Source organism: Plectropomus leopardus, chromosome 9 (assembly GCF_026936395.1).
Source record: "Plectropomus leopardus strain MGB_pleo_1.0 chromosome 9, ASM2693639v1, whole genome shotgun sequence".
Lineage (NCBI taxonomy): Eukaryota > Metazoa > Chordata > Actinopteri > Perciformes > Serranidae > Plectropomus > Plectropomus leopardus.
The window spans coordinates 12992107-13010752 of NC_142184.1; the positions used below are offsets into that span (position 1 = coordinate 12992107).

Below are 18646 nucleotides of genomic sequence, written 5' to 3' on the forward strand. Positions count from 1 at the left end.
TTTCAGCTCCTTAAACTAAATAATACAATGCAATTGTGCACCACACACGTGACTAATGGACTGCAGCGTAACGACTAGAGTGCAAATAAAGCTTACCTTGCAGAAGTGCACGCGCAGTTTTGCGAGGCCAAACTTAAGTCCAGCTGTTTCTATTCATGGAAACTGTCTTTCTGCTCAGCTGATTTTTTCATGGGCGCCAATAATGCCTCACATATTTTCCACTCTTCGGCACCGTCTCCTGAAGAGCTTACTTTCTCTCACTTCCAAGAAAAAAAAATTAAAAATCTCAGCAGAAGCAAAACAGGTAACATGTCTTAATTGCTGGATAAACAATCCAAGGCTTTTTTAGTCTCTCTCCATTCGTTAACATCCAACTATGATGACACACAGAAAACGTAATTATATTACTACTATATTATCCTCGCATGTGTTGCATGTATGTTTTGGGGTTTTTTTTAAGACAATGAAACATGATGTCGGCCGGCCGGCCAGCCATTGGCTCATGAGAGCTGGGGGCGGGAGATGGTTGCAGGTGAAGCATGATTGACACATGTCTCAACAATTCATTGTGCTCACAGAAAAGCGTAGCCAGGTATGCCAAGAGCCCGTAGTTCCTGCTATTGGTTACACAGCAACCCTGCTTACGAATGAATAGTTGACACACATTTCGCCACTCTTGCCAAAAAGTGCTGCTCAAAATAACTTCCTACCGACATGGACGCACCAGCCGTGGATACAGTTTTATTGTGATTTAAAATGTTTTGCGATATGCTAAGTATCACTGTAACAATTGTTACGATATATTGCGATTTACTACCTTTTTTTTCTTTTTTCAAAATTATGACCTCAATGTAAAACTTTATCAACACCAGTTTTATCTACAGTTTTTAGCCTGTCCGACTCACTTCAATAATTTTTGTTGCAGCAAAAATGTATCTAGTAGACTTAAAAAAGCAATTTGTTTTATTATTCTAGTAGACTAATAAATGTTTATTTTGTTTGCAATATTAATAATTTCTATAATAACAAATGGACACTTAGTGTCTGTGTATCGATACAATATTGCCACGCATATAAAAAGAGCTTTCTATGATCTGTCACCTCTCAACATTACTAAAACATCCTGAGAATGCTGCAGTAATAACGTTATGTCTTAGTCAGAATTTAACCTTATAGGGATATTATCTGAAATGATAAACATCCCTAAATGTTCTTAAAGCATTAGATTGAAATACTTTTTTTAAAACGTTATTTCAACTTGTAGGTAACCTTAGCCACTGTTGTGGGAGTGTTCCCTGCAACTGTGATAATAAAAGCAGACAAACAGTTAGTAAAACAAACATATAGACATAAGAAACACTAAAGCAGTTCATATCATTGTCTATCTGTGGTTTAAAGTCATTAAGATAACACTTTAGATGAAGGACCTCTTGAATACATTACCCCCACCCATAAAAAATAAAAGTTTTCATGAACCCCAGAGGTCTATGGGTGCATTCAGCTCACACATTATCTTTCAGCTGATCTGAAAACATATCACTTACAAGGTTGTTTATCATAATAGTAACGTGTTTGTTGACCTAAACATTTCCCACGTTATACTCCATCACAGCCGTCCTGTCAGTGTCTGGGACAAAGACTCCCCCTCCTCCTCTCACCGCCCAGTTTTCAGTTTTCCACTCAGATGCACAAACAGCTTGCTTCGCTCAACACTTATTCTGTTTTTGGACGAAGTCACTTGATGAGCAACAGTTTACCCGCCTCTCCATGGAGTATCCCCATCTAACCTCTCTATCTGAGTGTATGTCTGTGTGTGTGTGTGTGTGTGTGTGTGTGTGTGTGTGTGTGTGTGTGTGTGTGTGTGTGTGTGTGGATACAGTTGCCATGGCGACTGTGTGGTGGATGGTGAGACGGCAGGGAGTTGGTAGGCTGTTGAGACAGACTTGCGGGTGAGTGCGGGGCTGAGTGGCAGCATGGTGCTGTGGTGTTGTGGCGGCGGCGGGAGCAGCGATGGTGGCGGCGGCGGTGGTGGGAAGGGAACAGCTGGGCTGGCGGCGCGGCAACCATCACTTCAAAAGAGCCTCCTGTAAAAAAAAAACGTTTGGAGAAGAATTAGTAGAGCTCCCCCGCACTTCTCACTGAATGAAACAAGGCTGCAAAATCTCTGACACATTTGAGGACTCAAACACAAACACACACAAAGACCTAAACAAATAAACACATTCACACATTTCTCGCAGAAAAAAAAATGCACACAAACATGGCACACATGCACATGCACACACTCTCTCTCACACACACGCACACACATAGACAATTACAGACATTTCCCGACACCCCTGCTGTGACACATAATTAATATGCAAAGACACATATCCTGTATCCACAACAACTGGTGGTAATATCAACAGTGTTTCTGTCAGCTTTTGGGTGGGTGGTGACCAGCTTTGCCTATCACTGGGGGAGTAAGTACAGCCGCCCGAGGGAGTATTTGTGTGTCTGTTGCTGTCCGTGTGCGTGTCTGAAAGAAAAGGGGTGGGGGGTTGCTAGTAGTAAGCTCATATAGAATATAGAGAACACCCGGGGGTGTCGTGGGGGTGGTTCATGAAAATGGTACAAAAACATATCTACATATTCCAATCATCCCCTGAGAGTCAGGGATGAAAACTCTCCCTCTGAGTGTGCGTGTGTGTGTGTGTGCGTGTGTGTGTGTGTGTGTGCGTGTGTGTGTGTGCGTGTGTGTGTGTGCGTGTGTGTGTGTGCTCTTACACACACATACTGCTCTGCCTCTGAACTTCATTGGCTGCAAAATATATTTTTAGTCCACATGTGGGAGTAATGTGTTTGAATGAAACGAGTAAGTTGGGTAGTTTCAGTCCCACCGCAGTGCACGTAGGTAATGACTAATTAGCGACAGCTATCAGAATGCTTAGTTTCTAACCTTTTTCAAGTAGTTTATCTGAGGAGACACATGCTGAAGACATTTCACTCGCCATCTGTGTGATGCAGCTGAATGTTTGTTTGCATGTGGGGCCAGACTGACAGCTACACTCTAGCTACAACTGATGCCAGGACCTGACAGACTGTACTTTTTCTATGTTCATACTAAACTCTTTGAAACCTGAGCATATTAGCTTGATTTCTTTTTTTAAAAAATGGAAAGAAGGACATGAACAACAAAAGAAGAAATGACCCAAAGCAATTAATTAATAAAGAGTACAAGAAAATTACCTGAAAATGTGCTTAAAAGTTATAATAGTTCTGTTACATAATTTTAAATATGATAAATATTAGATTTTTTCCCCCACCTTTTTTTTTTCTTTTTCCCTAGACATTTTCTCCAATTTCTTTTGAAGTCAAGACCAGGACAGCACTCCAGTTTTTTATTATTGGCACATGGAAGTCTTTGGGCAAGATGTCTTTCTTCAGCATATAGATCGGCAATGTAACCAGTGTTATCAATGCGAATTTACATGCTAAGGAAATGTACATGTGACAATAACAACAATTATAATTGGAGTGCTGTCCATTGCCGCATTGAGTCTCATTTCATTTTCCCCCTTTAATTAAAAAAAAAAAAAAAAATTTCATGCAACCAGGTTTCTCATTGCCTTTTTTTCCATGTTTTTGCTAAGGTGCAAAAAGGTGCCTAAAAGCAGCACAAGGAAAGTAATGTTGCTCTACGTTTCAAAAGGATAATTTCTCTTCCCTCTTTCTCTCATTTATTTTTACCTTCCTTGTCTGTCCTCTCTCTAGGTGAGTGGCGCTTCAGTACAAAAGAATCAACAGTGATCTGACAGTGATGCTGTGTCGCAGCCTTCCCTTCTGTCTGCGCCCCTCATTCTCCCGTGAGGCCCATGTGACCTAGCCTACACCCACACACAGGGGGCCCCCACTGCCGCTGGAGCCCACCCATGAATCCCAGCCCTGACCGCGGCAAAGAGTGCCTGCCTCCCAAGAAAAGGGAGCCTCGGCAAGGATCGTCAGACCACCACGTCCCGCTGGACGAGTTTAAACCCCCTGTGCCGCTCCGGGGTCGGTCCAGCGCAGGGGGAGGGGAGGGAGGCAGGGAGGCCGGGGACAGGGACCGAGCTCTGATAAACCCAAACGCCCATCTCCTCCATACACCTCCACCTCTTCCTGCTCCAGCACCAGGTCTCCCCCTGCCCCTACCATGGCACCTGAGCTACTCTCCCTCTGTCTCTCTTTTCCCAGGGCAGGTTGGCGAGAGGAGGGGCTCAGGGTCTCCCGCCTGGAGAGATGATCCTCTCCCCTCACCCTTGCCTCACCACTCCAGGTGGCTCAGAGGGGATGGGCCCCTCTCCTTGCCACCTTCCCCATCTTCTTCCTCCACTTCCTCCTTTAAGACTCCCTTCCCGGCCGACTCTAGAGAGATATGGTCCTACATTAACAGCGGCCGGCGGGACAACAGCTCCTCCCTCTTCTCCCCGTCATACTTGTTTAGCCACCACTCTCTCTACCCTCAAGATCCGAGCTTTGTTGAAGCCAGACATAGATACCTTAGCAAGAGGCCCAACGGCCTGGATGAGCCAGGCAGCAGGACTGCCTCAACGTCCAGGCCTCTGCTCACAGGAGATTACGGGAACGACAGCAGCAGAACCAGGCTGGACATCAGTCCGCACAGCTCCCACACCAACGGCGGGCGGCGACAGCAGGAGGATCTAACATCTCGTGTCCACTCTGGAGGGTTTTTGTCAGACTCTCAAGCTCAGGAGGGCCCTGAGCCACATTCCTCACTGCAGGACAGACATCCGCATGGGATAGTTAAGACCAGCTCTAATTTACTCTCAACCAGTCCCCTACCCCTCGGACCAGTCCCTAGGGCAGGTAGAGGGGGACTATTGGACCCCCTAGGGGCCACACCAGCTGAGGCTCAGATCTACTACTCCTTGGGATCGGTGTGCCACCCCAGCCCTCAGGTCCAGGCCTACCCGCTCTATAGCCCCTCAGGAACAGCTCTGTACAACCTGCACAGGGAGCCAGGACCCAGGCAGCACAATATAAGGAACTCACCACACTCCCCCCTGGGTCTGCCTAACAGCCATGACAGGTTGCAAAGAGACCGGGATAGAGACCAAGACAGAGACAGAGAAAAACTGGTACAAAGGGACAGAGAGCGAGCTAAAGACAAAGAGAAGCACCTACAACATGACAAAGACCAAGAAAGAGACAGTGAGCGTGAGAGACGACGGGACAGAGACAGAGACAGAAGGAGAGAGTTATCTCCTTCCCATCATCACACCTCACCCCCGGCCCTTCACCCATCTCCCCCTGCGCTCCTACCTCACTTCACCAAGGGTTCTCTGATCGAGTTGGCCAGCGGGCGGTTGAAGCGGGTGGAGGAGCTGCGGACTGAGGACTTCCTGAGGAGCGCAGATACCTCCCCAGAGTTTCACCTCAGCACCTGCACTGTGCTGCTGATCTCCTCCAGCAGCGCACAGGGCTTCAGTCACCTGCAGGTCCACCTCACAGACCGCAACACTCAGGTCAGCACTCTTTTTGGATACATGCTTCAGCTTGCACTTAAATAGAAGATAAGCATAATCAGATATAACTTAATAAATATCTGCATGACAAGATCAGGTGAAAAAAATAGTATATAAGAAATGTGTTATCCCCCAAATAACCATTTGTATATCAATTACTCACCCTGTGTTATGATGAATTTGTGTGATCTATAATCTAAGTCTTATTTAGCCAGTTGTATGCTCAGTACTACTGGATAAATACCTACTTTCCACCAAAATAAGCACATGCATATAGTTTTTTTTTTGCAGACTGCTTTCCCTTGCCAGTTGGGCAGAGCTGTGTACATGGCTCTGCAGCAGACCAGTATGTCTTTGTGTGTGGGTTTTTTTGTTTTTGGTTTTGGTCTGTTAAATCTGACATTACGGACAGGCCAGAGAACAGGTAAGCAGTAGAATGCAGCATGGATGGAGGGCTGTGAAATGACAGTATTTACTTATTTCTATACATTACTTACTCTTTCAGTATCTCTTTCAAACTCGGTGCAAAATAGTTAGGATTGATGTTTTAGTGATGCTTAGGTTAGGAAATACAGTAATTAGTGATAGCGTGTCATTGCATCTTGTTGGTTAAGGAGCTAAATTTAGCATGTTCACTTGAGTGTTTTATTTCCATCAATACCGATTGGAGACAGAGGCAATAAATTCCCATGACTACTGCACATTTCATCCAGATGTGAATGCTGATTGTTCACTTTCCCATTGCAATAAAAAGTCAGATGTTAGCCATTTTGTGCAGTGGAAAAGAGAAGAGACTTTATCTGAGCTCTTATCCAAAGTCCGAGTCCATTGACAAAAACATTTATTTGGTCATGGTTTGTTACATTGGTGTTTAAAATGTTAGTTGAGATCGACCAAATTCACTCAATAACACAAACCAATCAAGGCAGTGTTAGACCAGCAGCTAAGTAAAATGATTGTTTTTTGTCAATGGTGTCTGACTTGAAAGAGAGCAGAGAAAGTTTCATTTTTCCTTCAGTGACTGTCAGAAAGGGCTGTGTGTTTGGGAAGTACTGAGTATACTACTGGTTAAATGAGATGTGAATTACACTGCACAAGCTGTGTGAGAGTTTGTAAATGGATGTTTTGATATAGTTAAACGCGGACTCCTATGACAGTTCATCAAGAATTTCGTCAGTTTTTGAATTCCTCTTTCACTGTGGAGGCATGTGAACTTTCTTCACAAATGCGATGTAACACAGGGTGAGTGACTGATAAACAAATTATCATTGTAGCGGGTAACTATTCCTGTAATTTCTTACACGTAATATTACACACTAAAGTAAGGCTGTGGTGATAATAAGTGACAGACATGAGAGGCCTCTTGGTTGAATGTGTAACACTTGTGGTTTTGTGTAGGAGTTACTGAAGGTCTTGGTGGAGTATCCGTTCTTTGTTCAGGACCGAGGCTGGTCTTCATGCTGCCCCCAGAGAACCACCCAGCTGTATGGCCTGCCCTGCCGCCAGCTCATGGAGGGGGACGTCTGTCTCGCTCTCACCCCTACACCCTCCCAAACCCACAGGACACACACGCGTACCGGCTCTAGGGCCCATCGCACGCAACTCCCCCCAAGGGCTGCCGGAGAACCCAGTAGCTCGCAAAGGGAGGAGATGCCACCTCCACCTCCTCCTCCCCCTCTCCCTCACCATCCGCCTCCTAGCGCACCGGCACCTCCACGTACTCTGGCCGCAGAGCCCCCTGCTCCCCTGGAGCAGCCGCGTCCACGCAAACGGCGCTGGTCTGCCCCAGATACCCTTTCCTCAACTGGAACTGATGAAAGCCTCCTGGATTTACCTCATGGCTCCAAGCTAATGAAGTGGCAGTAGAAACTTGGAAATGTATACATGCATATTTACACACACACACAAGCACACACACACACCCTCCTTGTCTCTGTTGCACCCACCAAGACAAACAATGGCGAGACCTCAAGGTAGGGTTGCAGGGAAGGAATAAAAAAACAAAAAAAAAAACAATAGAAAACGCAATTTACGGGTGTCCAAACTGCTGCCCAAAAGATTAACCTCCCTAGTCCACCCTAGTTCCTTTCCTTTCCTTTTCCTTTCCTTATCCTTCCCATTCTTTCCTTCCCTCAACTTTACTTAGCACAACCCTGAAAGGAGCAGCAGCTGAGGGATCTTTGGAAGTCTCCTTACAGACACACTGAAGACATTTAGTGAGACAATCAAGCACTTGTCTGTGTTCACTCTGTTTTTGTAATGGTTGTCCCACACACCTACTTACTGACAGTGTTTTCTGCAGGGTATTGATTTTCAATCAGTGTTATGAAAGTAAACGCTATTGAAGAAGTGCAGATATATATGAACAAAAAGTTGACTATATATATTACATTACAGATGTTATATACAGTAAATATGCTAAACAGATTTAATGCAATCTCTCTGTCAATTTCGCAATGCATTTTCTTTTTTTAACTTTTATTTTCTTGCTTCTGAGCCGACGTCGACGTGTCGGCCTGGGCAGGCAAGGTGAATGTATGAGCAACTCTTCGCCTTTTTTTATTCTCATCACTGGGAGTCGTTTCAAACGGTTGATTGTTCGTCAAGGCATTACCCTCCAATATGTTCTTAACATTATCTCTGAGAAAGGGAGAACACTAATGAAAACTGCGTAACAGACAATCCCACCCACACAGACAGGTCTGTGCCACATCGCCTCGACACTCATGGTGTTTTTCCATTAAAAACTGAATGATGGAAAGAGTAAAAAAGTGCAGTATGGCTGAAGAGTAATGGTGCTAATAACACGTTGGAACATGATGCTTTGTGAATACTCTTGACCCCCCGTGTACTGTACGCTTCTGTTCCCATCTCATTTTTTACGTACTGTATTTGTTTGAAGGCAGGGAAAATGATGAAAGTATTTTAAACTCAGATACGGGTATCTCTTCTGATTCAGCACACTCTCTCACTTTAGTTTTTGTGTTTTGTTTTTCTATTTTGTTTTCAAAAAGAAAACCTTACCTGTTGATTTTTCTTTTTAAATGTTATAGCTACAAAAATGTATATTTTTAAAAATTGTGAATCTGTTATATGATGTTCGCTAGAAATAAAGGAAAAAAAGCTTTATAGATTTAATTAAAAGTGTGATTTTTTTCTCTGCATGTGCTGTTAAGTATCATACATTTACATTTTTAGAACATCATCATTTAGTACAGATTCTGCATATGAGGATAAAATTACAGGGGTTAATAGTACGTTATCAGCATGAAATAAGTTTTTAGCTTCAACAAAAACTGAAATTTCTTGCTAGTCTAGCTGCATGGTTGACAGAAAAAGACAATAATAACCAATTTCCTTTCATGTAATGCAAATAGGTCTACAATGCAACACCTCCATCGTCTCTTCATCATATACACATTTCCACTGACAATACTGTGCTTTGTTTGGTCTGCTCTTAGGATGTCTTTCATGATGATGACAGGGAAGGAATAAAGCTGCAGTAATCCATTTGTATATTGTTCATGGCTACTCTGCTGCAGGGTAGCTTTCCCTGTCCTCCTACATCTTCTCTCGTTCTGTGTTGGAGGTGGTATTCGGTCGCTGAATCTCCTCCATCTCTCCCAAGTTGAACCTCTGCAGCAGCTCTACTGCAAACAAGGGCACCACCTGGCCGACAGGACAGTGAAGCACACAATCAGTGTAATCATGAGGACCTCTAGTGGTGAGTAAAAATACTGCAGACAGGAAGTGTTCACACAGGAATTACTGCACAAATCTCTGCCTGGATTATTGAACAGACATGACATGTTTTAAAAATCAAATAGAACTTTTGTTGTTTTGGCATTCAAGAAATTCTCCTTGTGGATCAAACCCCTGACAGCACATCACAATCAAACATGGAAGAATTTGCCGATGGAGGAATGTGTATCCAATGAAGAGGCTATTATATAAAATAGGCTATATATATAAAAAAATATTGACATGACATTTTATCTGCAACCTCTATAGGCATTCAGGGTAGAAATGCAAGAGATGATAAAGTTTAAAAAAAAAGTAACCAATTGACCAAATATATAGGGCTTAAAAATGAGACATACAGTCTACGGTCCAAGTGGACTCTCACCAACTGTCCCCTCACACTGATCTCACAACCCTTCAGCAGCTCGGAGACCACTGATGAAGAAAAATCACTCGAAATATTAAATGAATATTTAGTCAGAACTGGTTGTGTTAACAATGGTGATGTCCATTTGATTTGGTTGGGTCAAAGCTCTGGAATTTTAACCCTTTGAAACCTGAGCAGTTTGTGTTGATTTCTTTCAAAAACATGAGAAGGAGGCAATGAGCAATGAAATAGGAAAATTAGTTTAAAAAAGTACAAAAAAAATCTGAAAATAAAATAAATAAATAAACAATGAAAAAAAGAAGAAAAGCAAAGTTAAAAAAGAGAGAAGGAAAAAAACCTAGAAAAGTGCTTAAAAATTAGAATAATTCTGTAACATAATCTTAAATCTGCAATTTTGATAATTATGAATATTGTTTTTCCCTAGCTTTTTTTCTCTTTTGCCTATCTTATTTAAATAATTTTCTTAATTAATTAACAATTTTCTACTAATTTCTTGCAATTTGTGGAACATTTCTTGCGAAGTTGCTTATATCCTTTCCCCCCATGTTTTTGAAATAAATCACAACAATTTGCTCATGGTTCAAAGGTTAAATACTTGTGAAAGGCATCTGAAAGATAACAAGAAAAGTGATATCATGCCAGGTTTCAAAGGGTTAAATTACTACTATGCACATCTTGGTGTTCTCTTTCTGTGCTTATAGGCGTCTCAGAAGTGAGACAACTCTGAGAACAATTGAGTCATTTGATCACTGAGACAAATTTCTGAAATTGTGCAGACTAATTTATAAGCCAATCAAGTTTTCGTTTGGATCATACTGTCATCTGAAGAGCTGATTATTCCAGACTAATAAATATTACTGCAGTGAGAGAGAAAAGGAGCATTTTTAGATCTTGATTTAGGACTGGGCTGAGACAAGAAGAAAACTATTTCTCAGGAGCCGAATGTAATAAATATGAGAAAATGGTCAAAACCTTGATGTTATATTGGGCTCAGTTATGTCTAGAAAACATAAGCTGGACAAAGGGGAGATCTTATTTTGAATATTCCTTTCCTCTGGGCCTTCCTTACCCTCAGAGGTAGATGACCTGCCAGTCATTAACTTCTTTTTTTAAATACAAAAAAAAAGAAAATACTAGTTATCTAATTGCTCTTAACCACAAGGAGCAGGCAATTATCTGTTATTGGTATCACCGAAAAAAATCCATATTGTGCATCCATACAGTTCTTAGTCCTTTTTGCACCCACCTGTGCCATGATGAGCTTCTTGGTTTTAGGAACATTGGGGTCTGGATACTCCTCTCCGAAGCAGAGCTCGATCTCATAAGAAGGTGTCGGTCCCTTCCCCTGTAAACAGCTCTGCAGCTCTGTACACAAACATTTCATATTGGAATGTCATGATTTGATCATACAGACATATTGCCTTTTTGCAAAGAGCAAAACAATAAAGCATCCTAAACAATCTGTCTCTCTTTAAATAAATTGTATTCAGCGCCAGCTAGATTTATATGACTAACTGTAGTTAATTGCTTTTTAGTAGCTGTTACTGTTTTTTATTTTGTTTGCTTGCATTGCCTTACCATTGAGAAATGTGGGTATATCAAGCAATTTGAAGGTCTTTTCTCGCTCTAGTTTGTTCGGCCGGTCAGTGTGTTGGGCCATGGGACCGCTCCAGTACACCCTGCCCTGGCAGAACCTCTTGATGAACATCCCATCTGGGGCCACCCATAATAGCACACCCCTCTCCAGGTGACAGAGAAGGCGGTTCATTGCTTCAGCCATGCATGACGGCAACAACACGGAGCCCGGGGAAGGGAAGGGGAGCTGCTGGGCCGTGCAGGGCCCGTAGATCTGCTCGTTCCCCAAAGGGACGCGGCCCTGCAGGATGAAGCACCCGTCTGGGCTATTGGTGGTCACTTTCATCACCCTCTGGCCGTGGTACAACAACACCACCTGCATGCGGAAGTCTGAACACACAAAACACATCTTATGTTCCAGGTCGTACTGTACAGAGCAAAGGCCAGTGACATGTTAAGTTGTTGTTTCTTTTCTGTGCATAATCCCATCGGCTTACCTGATATAGTAAGTGTAGGGCTGAGGAAGGTTATAGGGGTTTTTCTTCCTGTCAGCTCACAATACATGTGCTCCCTCAACGGATCATCTGAAGCAGAACAGAGACATTATTCAATCGGTGCTTTCTCAACACCGGATGTCTGTAAGGACGACACAGGGGGCGTAACATTAGACTTTTATTGTTTTTAAATATTAGTTCACAAATAAAATTATAACCAAATAATCTACCAACAACTTTGAGCATGTACCCTGCCCGATCTTTTGTTTACATCCGCTGTCAAACTAGTGTCATAAGCGAAAAGCATGATTTGCAGCAGATGATCAGGGTTTATTGTCATGCTGCTACTCCAACTCAACTCAGCTCAAGTCAGCTTAACATGCTACATCACTTTAAGTGAAACTGAAATTTTTGTTGTTAATTTATTATTAATTTTTAGTTAACTTGCTTTAATACAATGCTGTAAGAAGCAGAATTGTGAACGATTTTTATTTGTTGTGACTGAGAATGATAAAGTAGAATTGTGATTATATTACTCATTTATAATGTTCTGTACCTTTATTACAATGCTGAGTGGAATTGAGAGCGATTTCTACATGCATTTTAGTTGTTTTTTTTTTTTAAGAAACAAATGCTGCATAAAAGTGGAATTGTGATAAAAGCCATATAAAATAAATGTTCAGTTTGTTATTTTTGTAAAACCAAAACAAATTAACCCTTGAGGAACTGTTTGGATGCAGACATTTTTCTTGTATTGCATTGCAGAGCTATCAAACTGATCAGGATCGGGGTCAAAAAAAAAAAAACTTGATCAGGACATCCCTACTACCAACACATGGACCAAACATGGGCTAACATTTGGGTGCTATTTCTACAAACCAAAGAGGGTCCATAAATATTATATCATATTGGATATTATATATATTGGATCCATATATGTCTGCTGATGTGGGCCAAAAAATGGGCAAAGGTGGGATACACATGGTTCACTTTCTTAAACTCATTATTGGGCCAATGATATCTAGTTGGGTGCCTCATTGGAGAAAATAGAGCTGAATTATTGCAACAAGCTTTTTGATTTAATAAAATGCCTAAAAAATCTGTACATCCTTTGGGAAAAATACGAGAGTTGCTGATGAAAAAAAAATCCTGTAGAGGCTACATCCTATTTTGTACCTAATTGTTTTCTTACTGTCATCATCCTTCTGAAAATACAGCGCAACAAACACTGAGAATGACTAATTTTCACTCCTGCCACCTAAAAAGGCAACATTAGTGATCTTGAAACTTACTGTTTTACTGTTCACAGAATGAATGTTTAGCTGACACATCTGATACTTTTTAATCCATCAAGGGTTCCCACACATACACATGGGCAAAATTTTAAAACTTTTTCAAGTACCCATTGTAACACTTTTTTTTTTTTCTTGTTCAACTTGCCAGGCATTTTTCAAATACCAGATTTAAATTTTGTTTAATGACTGGCATACATGAAGGGAGAGACATAACACAGGAAGAAAATGTAGAAAAGGTACTTGATGGTCAAGGAAACATCACACATGGACGCATATTAGTGCTACATTATGTCGACAGATACAGAAAATAAATTTATGAAAATGTTACGTTACATGGAAGGTTATCCAGAAGATTAATGTAACAGTTCTATTACACATGCCACAAGTCCACTCTTCCAAAATTTTCAAAGACTTTGACTAATTCCATTACTTTTCCAGGCCTGGAAAATGTGATTGTGAAATTCCATGACTTTTTCATGCTTTTCATGAAGTTGGGAACCCTATCCATCCCATAACAATCTGCGCTACTCTAATTACAAATCAAGGATCCCTGATTATGCAAAGTAAAAGTTGCCTTCAATATGATGACTGGAATATTAGGCCAACAGGAGAACATTTACTTATTTACTTCCTTATTTATGTCTTTTAAAAACTGAAAAGTAGCTAACCTTGGCTCATATAGCTGCTCATACAGGAAACCCCTCACCCACATGAGGTAAATAGATAAATGTGATCAGACTCCGTTTGGATTGCTGAAATAGGTCCTAAATGCCAAAACAAACTATTTCGTGCCAACATGGATATTTAGCCTGGAATTTAATGACCCATTTATGACTTGATCATTTTTAGTTTTCTTTTCTTTGAATCCTCTGAACAGACTGTGTGCATGATCCTTACCAGTCGCTGGTTTTACTTCTTCTTTACTTGACTGAATTGATTCCCTTTGTAAATTAAGCTACAAAAACAGAAAGCAAAATCAGGTAATAAGAACAGACCAGTTTAAACTGATTTTCACCCCAAACATTTTCTGCTACATGAACACACTGTTTATTTCACAGAGTGTAACAGTGTGATGAGATCAGACCTTTCAGAACCTGGATTGACATCAGTTTTGTTGTGCTGGTTCAGCTGCTTTCGTAAGCATTTAAACCTCTAAAACCTGAGAGAATTGGTCTGATTTCTTTTGAAAACATGCTGAAATGGCAATGGGCAACATGGCAAGAAATGTTTGTAAAAAAGAAAGAAAAGGAACTGAAAATAAGCTTTGGGGAGATTATTAGGTATTATTGCAAAAAGGTGAAAATAAATTTATAAAACTGTATCTGCAATTCTTAAAATTATATAATCCAAATTATGCTGCAGAAAGAAAATATTTCAAGCACCTCCTTGAGGTCATGCTCTTGTTACTTTCTTAACTTCTCTTTTTGGATATCTTCTTTTTATGTTTGTTTGAACATAATTTTCTAGTTACTTTTACTCATTTCGGGGGGAATTTTTTGCTCATGCCTTCTTTCCATGTCTTCACATTTTTGAAATGAATCAAGTCAATTCGCTAAGGTTTCCCTTTAACCCCTTATATGTAGGGTTGGAAAAATTCGGACTTTGGTGAATCTCTGTCACATGTCTGATCTGTTCCTTGGACATAACTACCTCACTTGAGTTTTAAATGTTGTAAGCATTTGTGTGGTCTGTGTCAGCTGCAAATTAATTACCCTTTTTAGACCTCATAAAGTTATCTTAATCTGATTCTCTGAATCACTCTTAACTCATTTACGCCATCAATATCTGATTTTCATTCCTGATTTTCACGTGTTTCTAAAACTCCAAACATTGAAAAAGGGGGAAAAACAACAATTAGAAATAGTGAGCCTTAATTATAAGAAATAGATCACACTCACACTTTGTTCTTAGCATGAAGTCAGTGTAGCACTTCAGCAAGTTCAGTGCTACATTTCCTCAGTTAAACCCTTAAAACCTGAGCAAATTGGCTTGATTCTTTTCAAAAACATTGGAAGTGGGTAACATGCAACTTACCATGAAATGGACAAAAATTAACAACAAAACAAATTTGTAAAAGGTTACAAGAAAAGTACCTAAAAAGTGAAAAAAACCACACAGAAAAACAACAAGATGATGACTTCAAGACAGTGCTAAAAATATCTAAACACATTTTTTGTCTTTCTTTTTCTGTAACATAATTTTAAATATATAATTAAGAGAATTCAGGATTTTTTTCTTTCTTTTTGATAATATCTAATCTCCCCCCAGCTAACTGTCAGGTCATTCCCTTATCACCATTTTCTGTGTGTGTGTGTCTTAATATGTTTTTTCCTGTGTTTTGAAAGAAATCAAACCAATTTCCTCAGGTTTCAGAGGTTTTTTTTAGAGGTTTAAATGCTATTAAAGAACATCTAAAGCAGCACAAGAAAACTGATGTCGACCTGGTGTTCAAGGGTTAAAGCTCATGGTCTCTATGTTTTCAGCTAACCTGTTTGTCCAGAAACCCGGGGCTCTTTGCAAACCTCTTAGCCTGGATGATCACGTGATCCTTTAATTTTGAAGACTCTGAGGAGACGGAGGGAGGACATTTATGAGCTAATAGAAGAAACCAAAAGGAGGCACTTAAACCAAACAATGTACTTTTTTATGATGGTGAAAAGCTGCTGGAAGAACGATGAAGGTCCTGATATAAAAACAACATTTCAGTCCACGCTTTGTTTGACCTTTCTTCCTATAAAGCATAGAAAGGACACCACTGTTCAGCAGCTTGGACATAATCAATAGCACAATATGAAAGAAAAGGAGCAATCGTATTTTTACCTGCAGGTCTGGCGGGCCCACTTTCCTGCTGGATCAGGTAGACTTTATAAGGTTCAGTGATGTCCAACTGGTTGCGTTCAGGGACCTCCTGGAAGTCCGTGCTCTTGTTGAGCGCACAGCGGAGACGTGTCTTCCACATGGTGGGGTCGGCTTTATCCCTCCCCTCCCTGTATTTCCCTTTGTATACAGCCCAAGCCTGAATGTGAAGATTAAAATGTTAGATGATTATGCATAAATAATTCACTGAAACAAAACTCTAATTTAATGAGAAGAAATCATGTTAAACTGCTGATTAAACACAAATATACAGTAAATAAACAATATTTTGTTGCAATTAATTGATTAGCAGTAAAAACTTTCTTTAGAGGAAATTTTTTTCAGATTATCTGTTTCATTTAAAGCTGTGTGAATCTAGAAAGTTTCATAAAACATAACCAAAAAAAGTTATTTTATATACAGTTAGCAGCTGTAGCTGAAGCTCTAATGTTAAAATGTAAAATACAATATTGACATTTTACTGTAACATGTATGTTAAGTGAATTAAACCAGCTGAATCAAAAGAAAAGCAGGATAGTCTTTTAACCACATTTAGCTTCATTCATTCATATTTACTCACTGAAGTGTTCCTGCCTCCCAGTGACTGTTAAGAGGCACTGAAGTATCTTCACGCTCAACTCCTAAAATGCTCTGAACAGAGAATTGAGGCTAACATTCCCAGTGAAATTAAAGATTCTCGATACAGTGTTAAAACTAAAAGTATTATTCCTGAATCAGTACTTATGCAACATAGCACTGCAAGAAAGAGGTAACTTCTTAACAATAAAAAAGAAGAAATACAACACTTTCATAATAAGAACTTCTACTTATGAAAGTGTTTTTTTGTCTTAATTTCTGAACTGAAACACATCATAAATACAAAATCAATATTTTTGGATGCAGGCAACTCTATTTTTTTTTCTATTTTTTTCATGTTTTTGCAACATGAAGGACAGATCACAGAACAGCAGAAAGCTACAGATAAGTTGCCTAAAGAGCACTCCTCGTAAATTTATTCAAAATAAATAAGCAACTAAAGTTGCTTTTTGTGGGAGATTAAAAGTTGAAAAACATGAGAGTTCAACCAATATTAGTTTTTCAGAGCAGATACCGATTATTAGCAGTCAATGAGACTGATAACTAATATTTGGAACCGATATCCATTTACAATAAAAATCTTTCTGTCAATATTTTGAATTTGGAATAAAACAAACTTCAATGCAAAACTTTGTTTGAATGTCTTTAGCAAATGTTTGATCAAAATTGAAACTTTCAGCATCAAGTACTGTTCCCTGCAATCTTTTTTATAGTCAAGTGAAACTTAAATAAAAACAATTGATAAATAAAATGTCTCTCTGAGGTTTTATAAAGCAAAAGCTCCTTCCATGCTGACACTTTCTTTGCACCTTTTACTTTAATGATCGCCCGATAAAAATTAATTAATTAAAATGCTGATACAGATAATCAGCAAAATGCTAAATATCGGCCCCAATAATCAGACAGGCTGATACTCTGTCGACCCCTAAAAAACATGCACTACTGACTAAAGAGAAAAACAAGCTAGAATATAGGCTTACTATATTTCAATTTATATTATTCAATTTATAAATTCGTTAGAGGTCTTAAATAATAATAAACAAATAACCAGCCAACTAAATAAATAAATAAATAAATCTAGCCAAAATAGGGAAATACTTATGTTATCCAACTACATACAACACTCGAGTGGCGTTTCTAAATCAGTTTCTTTCTTATTCTAAATTAAAAACATGCTAAAATTATTCACTGACGATAACTTCCACATTATGAGATACATGATTATGAAAGGTGTCTCTACCTTGAAGAGTGCTGCGTCCTCTGTCTGTTTGTAGTCCTTCTTGGCTGCGTGCTTCCACGGGATCCTGAACATCGTTTGGTCCTCATCTTCCCAACACAATCCTTCATATTTGCCACTCTCTATCTGAGCTATCAGCCACTCTTTCATGTGCATCTTACCCTCCATCTTCAGCACAGACTGGTGTCTTCCTTAAAGCAACAAAAACTCAGTCCCAAAAGTCAAACATGCATGTGCAAGAAGGCTCGACCAGTTCAATCACGTTCCTAAATGAATATTTTATTCTAACGCCGCAAAAGCTGCTAAAATTTGTTTGATCGGCATGTTGTCGCCTACATAAAATAATAAAGTTTATTTAAAAAATTAAAGCTGTAGACAAACGGAACTCAAACTTAAATGCAGAAGTCGTAACTAAAGTTAAGTGCGCTCATGGAAGCGAAAGCGAAAGCTTTCAGCTTATGTGATACTTTCGGTTTCCTCCTGCTCACTGAGCCGCTGCGAAAGTTTAATTATTTCCAAGTAAGGTGTGAGAGGGAGGGTCATGAGCCAGCAGGTCAGTGTTCACTGACAGACTGGAAATGATACGAATCCTTAAATACATAACTACAATGCATGTGTCATGTTTCTGTTTGTTTTTTAGGTTAAATTGACCTTGCCAGGACGCAAAACAAAGCATGACTAAATCCTTTATTATCCTTATTTTGGCACGGATTTCCCAGCCTTATATATATATATATATATATATATATATATATATATATATATATTTAAAAAAAATTTAAAGGCGTAATCCAAAATAGTGGACAAAGAGAATGGCAGCTAAGTTTTATAGTGCGCAAAACTGCTAAAGAAAGTTGATTTATTTTTTAAGTGGAAAATTATGTTTCCAACCCCCAGCACTCACAGCAGTCAGCATGCGGGTACAGGACAGCACCAGTATCTATTTATCACACAAA

At 39.8% G+C, this 18646-nt stretch overlaps 3 protein-coding genes across 6 annotated transcripts in view; 1 reads left to right on the top strand and 2 right to left on the bottom strand.

Annotated features, from left to right (window-relative positions):
- LOC121946877 (uncharacterized) overlaps window positions 1–456 on the bottom strand; it is a 46440-nt gene extending 45984 nt beyond the window's left edge. For 2 of the 3 annotated variants that reach the window (XM_042491684.2, XM_088081999.1), the window contains exon 1: window positions 97–454. The gene's annotated coding sequence lies outside the window, so the exon portion shown is untranslated. Of the gene's footprint in view, window positions 1–96 lie in introns of all 3 variants that reach the window. The other variant, XM_088082000.1, reaches the window with a different exon arrangement.
- The window catches only part of LOC121946870 (uncharacterized), a 22334-nt gene extending 13694 nt beyond the window's left edge, over window positions 1–8640 (top strand). For both annotated transcript variants that reach the window (XM_042491673.2, XM_042491674.2), the window contains exons 2-3: window positions 3757–5507; window positions 6906–8640. In XM_042491673.2, the coding sequence (XP_042347607.1) occupies window positions 3915–5507; window positions 6906–7373 (2061 nt within the window). In that variant the 5' untranslated portion in view covers window positions 3757–3914 and the 3' untranslated portion in view covers window positions 7374–8640. The remainder of the gene's footprint in view (window positions 1–3756; window positions 5508–6905) is intronic.
- Window positions 8628–18159, bottom strand: irf10 (interferon regulatory factor 10). The gene is made up of 8 exons (XM_042491620.2): window positions 17694–18159; window positions 15821–16016; window positions 15489–15565; window positions 13898–13955; window positions 11709–11795; window positions 11215–11601; window positions 10883–11001; window positions 8628–9176 (listed from the first exon to the last, which is right to left on the bottom strand). Exons 1-8 carry the CDS (start codon window positions 17856–17858, stop codon window positions 9069–9071), a joined length of 1197 nt encoding a protein of 398 aa, XP_042347554.2. The 5' UTR covers window positions 17859–18159; the 3' UTR covers window positions 8628–9068.
- Window positions 18160–18646: the final 487 nt, after the last annotated feature.

Excerpts from the sequence above, each read along its gene's own strand:
- irf10 (XM_042491620.2), bottom strand. The coding sequence starts at position 17,858 with ATGGAGGGTAAGATGCACATGAAAGAGTGGCTGATAGCTCAGATAGAG. Across the intron at positions 15,566-15,820 it reads TGGGCCCGCCAGACCTGCAG|AGTCTTCAAAATTAAAGGAT; the intron begins GTAAAAATACGA and ends CCGTCTCCTCAG. Across the intron at positions 11,796-13,897 it reads AGAAGTAAAACCAGCGACTG|ATGATCCGTTGAGGGAGCAC; the intron begins GTAAGGATCATG and ends GTTCTGCTTCAG.